Source organism: Brachycentrus maculatus, unplaced genomic scaffold, assembly GCF_059751285.1.
Source record: "Brachycentrus maculatus isolate JH-2025_06_01 unplaced genomic scaffold, ASM5975128v1 h1tg001099l, whole genome shotgun sequence".
Taxonomy (NCBI): Eukaryota; Metazoa; Arthropoda; class Insecta; order Trichoptera; family Brachycentridae; genus Brachycentrus; species Brachycentrus maculatus.
Window position 1 is genome coordinate 19584 of NW_028281804.1, and position 10256 is coordinate 29839.

Below are 10256 nucleotides of genomic sequence, written 5' to 3' on the forward strand. Positions count from 1 at the left end.
GGCGGGGGCATTTTCGACATTCTCAGTGACTGCTTCGATAAGCTCGGGGGTGCTGATTTCTGGGATGGAGGCAGTGTTAACAGTTTTGGTGACAGTGAGCTACTTTATCAACAGACTGACCCACTTGCAGATCTTCGTGGTGCTGATGGTCGAGGTGTTTGGGTTTGCGTTGAACTGGGGAATTTGCCGTTGGGGGATCCAGGCGATCACCAGCGGAGGGGCCAGCACCATTTGGCTATTCGGACTCATCTTCGCAGTTATCATCAAGAAGCTCAAGTACCCAGAGGTCAATGACACCAAGAGCTGTCGATACTTCACCCGAGTCCTCCAAATGGTCAGCTTGGCGATCGTCGTCATTCTCTGGCCAAGTTTCAATGAGCTCACCACGCAGCTCGATCTCACAGTCACCAATCTTTCTGTCAATGCCTTGCTCTCCCAATAGGCCTATATTCAGACCTGGTTCTGCCTCTTCGCATGCGTCTCTACAACCCTGAGCCTGCGGATCTTGGGCGAGAAGATGCTAATCGATAAGATCATGGGCTCCGTTATTAATGTACCAGCATATTTATGCCTATAGACAGGAATTCTGATCAGTTCATCCGCTTGTGTGATCATTGACCCCTTTGCGTCGATTCTGCTGGGAGTTTTGGGGCCTGTGCTCTGCTTTGCTTATGATAAGATTGAAGCCAAGATACACTTTACGGGCTATCCGCTTGATTCGCTCTTTATGGCCCTGCTGGGAGGAATATTTAGTGCGATCTTCTGTGGGGGGAGGAATGGACGGACCCCATCGCTGAGCAGCGACCCAGTTAGGCAAGGAGGCCTCCAGTTTTCGATGACTCTCGTTTCCATACTGTTTGCAACCATATTTGGAGCCATCACAGCCCTGGCCCTCCGATGCACAGGCTCATAATCAATCGAACAGACCGATCTCTCCATCTGGCAGATATAGTCCGAAATGATGCCCCTCTACAACGACGACCCCAAATTCGCAAAACTCTACATTGCATAGGATAAATAGCGACTGCACGAAGAACAGGGCCAATTCACACTCATGCAAAATTACTTGTCCTCTCAGACCAAGGAAGCAGGCAACCTCAAACGAATCGAGGGCAAGCTCATCCGCCAGGAAGTCAACTATTAATCACGCCTCTCGAGATAGAGCAATAATAAGCCGATAATGGTTCCTAATCAATGATACTATGATATATGATATGATATTTTGAGTACCTTATAACGAATTATATATGAAATTTAACTCAAAAGACAGCCTTCCTATTCCTCGAAAGGCCGGAGAATACTGTGGCTGCCCAATATAGCAGCTCAATAATTAAAAGGGCTTCCAATTCGAATACAAGCATCACCAATTATCAAAATAAATCTCAAGCGACATTCACATAATCAAAAAACTATCACAAATAATTATCCCATAGATGCTTTCAATGCAGCTATATGAGCAAACTCTCAAATGCATTAATCAGCACATTGGTGAATCAAATTTAGCGCTAAAGTAGAAACCAGTCTCACAAAGAGTAAAACAATCTTGGAACTAATTTATAAAGGCTGTTAATAGAGAGTTAGAGTATCAACTTCCAGCTTAACAACAACAAAAACAACAACAACAATAATAATAATAGGAATAATAGTTTTTGTTCCGGCAACAATCCCCAAAACTGTGTGAATCATCATCATAATTCTCATAGTAGCAGCACAAATAATGTAGTTAACAATAACAATAAGCAATAAATGACGATTTAGATCATGCAATTGTATACGATGATGACAACGAACATAATGGCCATGATCATGAAAATTCATACTCATATGCAATCGAATAAATACAACAGAAGAATTCCGATCAATATAGCAGAATTTTAGTGACACCAATGATAAAGTTAGTAAACAATGTATACCCAGAAAGCAACTTCTCGAATAATATTAGTTAGTTCAAATATTCTTTGCTGGAAGATTCATTATATGTAAGCAAACAACTCCAACCACTCGGATCAATAAAATAGGCCAAATTGCCAGTGTAAATGGGTCTCGCTTAGATTCCATCAATTTAGACGCTTATGAAGATTACTCATGCGCAGACGTAATTGACTTATCTTTGTCAGCATAAGAATTGGAGGTTGAAATTCGAGGAAGGAATCTTCGACGGGGATGGTTCTCAAGAGATTGTGAATGGGGAGGACTCCTAATTTTCTCCAACAAACAGCTTTAGTGAGAGCAATAAGTTCAGCTGTCGGGCAGAAGTTAATGTGGAAATTAAAGATGTGATTACTAAATTCTTTGGGGTTTGCCGAAACGCCAAAAGCAAGAAATAAAGTAGACATAACTCTTCATTGCTGTGTCTATTTGAATTGTATCGTTCAATTAATGGGCTTTGGGAGGAGTATGAGGCTGTCAAAGTATCAAAGCCATCTCTGAAGCAGCCTGAACAGTCGAGCAATTTAACAGTATTAGCGAATGCAGGGCTAAAAATCAATATTTCGATGCACAAAAACTGCCAAAAGGAGCCCAAGCATGACAGATTCAGAAATGTGCAGATTAAAAATGACAACATCTCAATATTCCATAACCAAAATAAAGAAAACATCCACCATCTCTCCAACACAAACCAAAACACATATACAAACAATCCTCAACTAGATAAAATTAACACCAATAGACCCCCAAACCATCTATAGCAACAATAATAACAAAAATACTTCAGCCAACGAATCAGTTCTGTAAATGCTATGAATGCTTTGAATGCTTTGAATGCTTTGAATGCTTTGAATGCTTTGAATGCTTTGAATAATATGAAGAACTAACAATAGAGAAGATAACCACAAGAAATCATAAACCAACATCAGAATATATGTCCGAATAAACAAGAATCAGACTCGCATCAGACTATCGCAAACTAGGTCAATTAATATCTGAAAGAGTTAAAGGCATATAAAAAATAGTTATACTACTTTGTGGGGCAGTTCAATAAGTTATTCTTCATGCCTGAGTGGAAGAATGACAGATGTCGCAATGATTACTGGGAAGTTTAAGGAGTACTCAAATTCTAATGGAATGAGCAGATGTTTTAATGTCGGTATAAGAGTTCTGATCGAAGTAAGAAGGTCGCATCGGAGCGAGTCTCACAAAAAATACTGAAATAAATCTATCTCAAATTCCCAGATTTATTTATAAAGTTTCAGACTCTTAAAAAAAACAAATGTCTGCATTGATCAATGTGATTTAATTAGTCTGCAATTGCTATTATGCAATGAATAGACAGTTCTTATTTAATCTGTATATATCTGTAATGTGTTAAACAAACTAAGAATAGGAAATTGCCAATATTGAACATGCTACACACTACACATCGATCTCATTTATACACATCGATCTCATTTATTTCTTTGAGTGCATTATATTAAAGTTGAGCTCGATCCTAATTTTCTTCTCCTCCACGCTTTACACTTCATACTTCAAACTACACACTTCACACTCCCTATTTTTATATCTCAATGAGAAAGAATGGTGAATATATAAATTGGATTTCGAGTAATATAATTGAATAAGTGGAATGTCATACAACCCAATGCTGGACTCGACGCACAATAGAAGTTCCTATATGCCCGAATATGATAGTGCTTCCTACAAGATTCCATCACAGCCCTACGGACATACAAATTTTCCGAACACTGTACAGTCTTTGTATAACCCCCCTCCGAGCACATCAATTGCGTTATTTAACATTCCTTCTAATGGCACCAACAGCCTGTATGTTGATGGAGTTCCCAATGATACTAACTAGCGTTAGGTGAGCCGTAATTGTTTGTTTTAGTCAGATATATTCCGCCCATTTCCAGGCTTCCAATGCATCCGTTTGATCAAGAAGACCACTTCGACCGGCCGGGAGTTTTTTTTATGTTTTGTCGATTTCGAGAATGTTCTGCAGTCCACGATTGCCATGAGTACCCTTCAAGAATACCGCTTTGACAAGAATGACAAAAAGGGTTTAAATATTTCCTATGCCAAGGAATCCAAATAAATACGGGAGAAACCTCATAAAAAACATAAATGAACTCCATTTTGATTCCATTTTGAGGATGGATTTCCAATTCGCATCAAATATTAACACTTCATATTATTTAGAACCCTGACGATGCGGCTTGGTTTAATTTTATATTATATTGGTATCTATTGGTATATATTTGGAGCTTCTGTTATTGTTAGAATTGAGCAAATGGGAAATACGGCTATTATTAATTATTCAGCAATCTGTTTGTTCTCTTCGTTAAATGAGTGCAAATAATGTGTTAAATATTTAATATTTCTCTACTAAATGCCTCCAATATGACCCTCACATAAAAATAAACATAACTAATAATCTGCATATATGCATCATACATCATAATTGCTCATACTGACTGCCCTTTTTAGATCGTCACCAAATAAGTTCCAGTATGTTTTCCTTAAGTTCTTAATATGATGTTGTCATATTTATCGGATTGATCCACAACAAACCTCAATTCAAGGACGCATTAGTTTCCACCTGAGTAGTACATATAGGCTCCTTCCTCCGGGATCATCTTACTCGATTGTTTCTGGCGAGTGAGAGTATTGTAGTAGAAGAGTTGAGCCTTCAGTATGTTTCCACTGGGTTTTTCAATTTTCATCGACCATGTGATAATCGACTGAGGATGCGAAATAGGGACATATATTTCAAACTAGTTTTGAGCTGGTTACATTTTGCCTTGCATTACTTGCAAATTGGCCATCGATCGAATCTAAATTATGTCGATTGTTTACTTGTTCTTTGGTGTTTCTGAGGTAGTTTTTCATGCTACGGACTGATGCTTATTCCAGTTCTTCAGTTGCAATTTATTTCTTGCCGAATATGATCTACTCTTTGATTTCGGGTAGGAACTCATAGGTGACAATGATGGTCAACACATACAGCTCATCTGAATTTCTGGTCAGAGATGCTTTGAGGATATTGGAATGGAGGCCCTTAATTGCAGATATCACAGTTTTATAGTTGACTTTGGCCAGTTCATACCTGATTACTTCATGCCTGAGATTTTCGGAGAGCTCATCAAAAGTTATTGTGATCTATGAGTTAGTTAGGTTTGTACTTTATTGGGGCCTGCTTCACAGATGTTCAGAATATGGCCATTGATTTCAAGAAGGGCAGTCTACCCTAGAGGAGTTTTCGCCTACATCTTATGGGACTTTGATAATTATATGACAATCTTTATCAAATAATTCTTTAACTAACATATCTATATACACACATTTACAGTAGTTTAATTATTTCTACCAATGTCCGATGGCCATCCGCCAAATCCCATAATTCGTTTTAATTATTCGATTATAATCATTGCATAAATTGCTATCATATCATCTTATGTATATTTCCATGCAATTTCATGCATTTTTCTTGATTTTGTTTGTTTACTATGATTATGCTTTCAATTTGTTGCCTCCGTCGCTATTTTATTAATTGAAATTCTAAATAATTTCTATTTTGTTGGCAATGAACTTCCTGTAGATTTTCTCCGCGAATGATAGTGTAGGGTGCAACAATATAGCCGTAAAGATCAGCCTGAATATAGTATATAAATATTCATTGAAGATCCATTCGAAAATAGGCTCAAATATCTCACTCAACCCATAAATCCACCAATACATCATATACTTTGTATGCAAACTGTCAGAGTTTTCATGCTGCAATGACAATAAAGTGAAATATGCTGGAATTATGACACAGAATGTGATTACGAGGAGTTTTGAGGTTTGAGTGAGAGCCAATACGATGCTGAGTAATAGTAAAATTGTTGAAATAATCTGGCTTGGTCGTAGCTTTGTGTTCTACTTGACAAAGACTAATGATTAGTTATCGTCGAGAATGCTGAGTTTGAGAATTTATATCAGTTTCTAATGGTATTTTATCACTTTCTACATTTGTGTTTATTATTATCATTATACATAGAACTGTCCAAAGGAGGATATGAATATGCATTTATACATGCATTTATACATACACATATGCATATGCATATTTATCTATCAGTGTTCATTTCGGCTTGTTGTAAGCATCTATGATGATCTTATAATCTTTGGTATACGCAAATATGCTTTTGAGTTTCTGCAGAGCTATTTGACATTTCAATTCCACATTATTCTCAAGATCTTCCTTCATCTCTTCGTTCTTTTTATTGGTATTCGAATCCTTCTTCTTCTTGGTTTATTCAAAAACCTTCTTTCTGTTCTTCTTGGTTTATTTTTAGTTTTTGAATTATTCGTAATCGTGTTTGATTCTGATGACGCTTTCTGAGCACTTGAAATATAAATTATCCAATGCCATCAGTATTTTAGCTAAATCTAAGTTTCTCTTTGCGTACTGTTCTCGGGAGTGTTCTAACTCAGATTCGAGATCTTGTTTCAGGTTAAGTTTCTCTTAAAGTTTCTTTGAGAGGTCTTTGTTATCGTTTCCAAATGTGAGTAATGTTTGGCTCATTTATCTTTCAAATGCACCCGATTATTTTTTAATTCGATCCTTCATTTATTACATTTACTTTTTCTACTTTAGGAGTTTCTTGTTTGATTTTTTTAAAGTTTGATATCTGCTAAGGATGTCAGACATTTCCGGGTATTGATCCCCAAAAGTTGAACGTACCTTTTATAGGTATTGCTCATATTTTCTGAGGGAGTTCACTTTGGAATCATATTTCTCCTGTTTTTCAATGGCAACAGATATTTCCTCCTCCAATTCTATTTGCTAAATAAATGCGTACTTTCGATTTCTTCGCATTTCTTTTGATAAACTTCTTGCTCCTGATTAAATCTTTCAATTGCTTTTTTACGCTTCGAATCATTCTATTGTAGAAACTGACAAAAATTAATCAAATGAATTTGAATTTATAGGTCTCTTTTGCGAATGTCTTCTTCAATTCCTTTGAAGGTCTCTTATTGTCTATATTTAATGGGAGTTTTTACTTTTTGTACTATTACTTTTGAACTTCAAATGCTTCATGGACTTCATACATCTTTCTTCGCTTCTACAGGAGTTTTGTTGCCGGAGAAACTGTCTCAAACTGGACATGGGCGGATATCTTGGGGATAAGGTCTTTCTATTTTTTCATGAAGTTACAAATTTATTTATTATTAATAGAAGCGATTCATAGATGAAAAGATATACCTCAAAGTAGAGTCAAAGAAGTGAATAATTTCAGTCGAATGAGTAAAAGGCTGCAATAATCTCATAATTCTCATAATTGTCATAAGTAACAACGGATTATATTGGAAATCGCGAATTAAGGCACTGCAACGATATTATACATCGATAAACTTTAATTTATGAATTTTCGAAACAACAATTACGGCGGAAGTTACTACGAACCGAACAAACTGGGATACAGCGCGGCGTCCAAGAACTACGGCCTCTCTCAGCGAAGTACTGCGTGCATAATTCAGACGGAGGGTACAACAACGACGACCACACTTCGGGCGAAATCGAATTCATGCTGGAAAACGAGCGGAAGAAGTTCAAAGAGGCGAAGGAGAAGTTCGAGTACGATTTGGACAACGAACGGAAGCTGCGGATTGAGTTCGAGAACAAACTCATCAAAGTCAAGGACGAGTTCAGCCGCAAGGAAGTCACCATTTCCGAGTTGGAGTTCAAAATCAACAACCTGCTGCACCAAAACCAGGATGTCATCGTCGAGAACGAGAGACTCCGCAGCGAGCTCGCCAGGCTCGAAGACCTTTACGGAGGGAAGATCCACGAGTTGGAGGCCCAGCTGTCGATGGATGGGAGGAACTACGACGATATGACGGCCCAGTACAACGCCGAGTTCGAGAAGTTCAAAAAGGAAGGCCAGGAGTACGTCGAGCAGATCACTTTCGACTTCGAAAGGAAAATCAAAACCCTCGAAGAAAGGGCGAAAGCTGCCGAGAATGCGCGTCGAGTAACTGAAGGGTTTATTATAGGATTTGACGTTGGAGAACAAAAAACTGAACGACATTCTGATCAGCAACAAACTGACGTTCGAATAGGAAGTGCGGGACCTCAAAAACAGGGCGAGGGAGGAGGAGATAAAGAAGACGCAGAACATAGGGAAGTCGTACGAGCAGAAGCTAAAGATGGTCGAGGAGAGCAAAGAGAGCCTCCTGCGCAAGAACCAGGAACTGCTGAGGCATCTGCAGGACAAGGACCGGCAGATTCAGGACATCGAGGCGGAGAAGACCGAGGAAGTGGCGCAACTCCGCCAGGACAACGCGGACATCGGCCAGCAGCTGAACCACCTCAACTACATCGCCAACAAACTGAAGGGGGAACTCGCGGAGAAGGACAATCTCATCGGCAGAGGGCTTAACGACAGCGAACAGGAACTGCAGAGCATGCGCCAGCAAATCGAAGCCAAACGCCAGGAAAACGCGCAGCTCACTTCGACGATCCGCGACCTGCGGATGAGCCACAAAGAGTATGAGGGCGAATGGGAGCGCAAACGGAGGGAGCTCGCGGAGAGGTCGAATATGCTCTAAGGCGAGGCCCGCAAATACAAAGAAGAGTATCAGCGCATCTGTGAGATTCTGAAGTCGCGCATCAACGAAACCATAAACCACACAGTGACCTACAAAAAGTGATCGCATACATACGACTTATTTTAAGGCCTCCTCGCATCGCATCTATCGTTGCATAGTTATTATGCATATCGCATGTATATAAAAATTGCCACTGCCAGGAATCGAGCCTGGGTTCTCAGAGCCACAATCTGAGGTACTAACCACTATACTACAGTAGCCGCCATGGAAGCACATCGCCAGTTTCCCATTCATACCCATTCTCTCTCTCTTCCAAATTTCATTAATGTATTGAATGACGGTACCCCTTGAAATAATCATCCGTATATATATCATTAATTTGAAGTGCATCCATGATGAGAGTCTATATCATAAAATTTAAAATAGACAGCACCACTTCCTTTCTACCAAAGATAGCAATCAAAACACACAGTTATTCTGGTTCATGCCTGATAAAGAATAAAGCAAGGAAGTGACTGTAAGTCGGTGTGCAATTGGATTGATGCAATTGATTTGGTAATAGCATAAATTTCGAATATAATCCGAATACAATACAATATAACATGGTATGATCCTATTAATACAATATACTATGTATTATATGATTAATGAATATTTATTATTTAATAAATGAGTGTAGGCTATTGTGTTATACATCATCAATATATAGATCAATCAGAATAACTTTATAGATTGTTCGCTATCAAGAAGTTGTGACTCAGGGTGTCCACTTTCTTGATGGAGATCATTTCTGGTTCAGGTCTCCGGCTTCACGTGTTTCGATGGAGCAGATGCTACGAGGGCTTCCAGATATTCAGGTCCAAAGTGCATCTATCCGCCATGCAGCTTTCAGGTACTATTTGGCTATTTCAGTAGCGGGCAATGTCTCACCAATTGCCCATCTGCGCCTGCCGATTGTCATCTGCGCCTGCATACTGTCATCTGCGCCTGCATATTGCCTATCTGCGCACCTGCCACCACAATGGAGATGAGATAAGTGTGTAGGGAAGTTCAGTATTTGGGAGGCTGGGTCGCCAAACGAGCCTCGAGATCTGATCAAATCCCTAAAAATCAATGATTCAATGCAAATTAATATATCAACAGCTATTCCATCATCATTCAATTAATATTCAAATACTATGTTATATTTATGTTAATACCTTTGATAATATTCATGTTAATATTCATGTTTATGTTAATATTTATGTGTAAATAATACCTATGATAATACCTATGATAATATCCATGATAATATCCATGATAATATTCATTATGTGCCTCCCCATTATTTAGTTAGGCATCCTGATAAATGCCAATTGATTTCTTTGGTTCGGTCTTACTTAGATCCTGACTCTCTAATTCCAATTTAGGCAATAACTTCAGGTTGTGAATGCTTGAAGTTACCCGCAACATCAAATGATGAAATGAGGACTCCATTGATCTATTTAACTCCAACGACCAAAAGCATAATAAAAGAATAGAGCCTAAAAATGGCCACATTTATGAATTCACTCACCTGTATATCTATCATTGATAAAGCGGATTTATTCATCATTGATGGCGTTTGTTGTTTGGACAGAGGCCTTCTTATTCGATTTCTGAGGAGAGTCGTCGGGATTGATCCTTAACTTCATAGCAACGTGGTGGAAGCATCTTCTGTTCGGGATTGCCAGCATAATTCTGCC

General features: G+C 38.7%; 1 protein-coding gene across 1 annotated transcript; it reads left to right on the forward strand.

The window, feature by feature from the left end:
• The first annotated feature begins 7508 nt into the window (after positions 1 to 7508).
• LOC148299540 (uncharacterized) lies at positions 7509 to 8532 on the forward strand. The gene is made up of 2 exons (XM_088275953.1): positions 7509 to 7955; positions 8044 to 8532. Exons 1-2 carry the CDS (start codon positions 7509 to 7511, stop codon positions 8530 to 8532), a joined length of 936 nt encoding a protein of 311 aa, XP_088132079.1.
• The last annotated feature ends 1724 nt before the right edge of the window (positions 8533 to 10256 follow it).

What these genes read in the sequence shown, in the direction of transcription:
- LOC148299540 (XM_088275953.1), top strand. Translation starts at nt 7,509, where the DNA reads ATGCTGGAAAACGAGCGGAAGAAGTTCAAAGAGGCGAAGGAGAAGTTC. An exon ending in CTGCCGAGAATGCGCGTCGA is followed by an intron (nt 7,956 to 8,043) that starts GTAACTGAAGGG and finishes ACGTTCGAATAG; the next exon opens with GAAGTGCGGGACCTCAAAAA.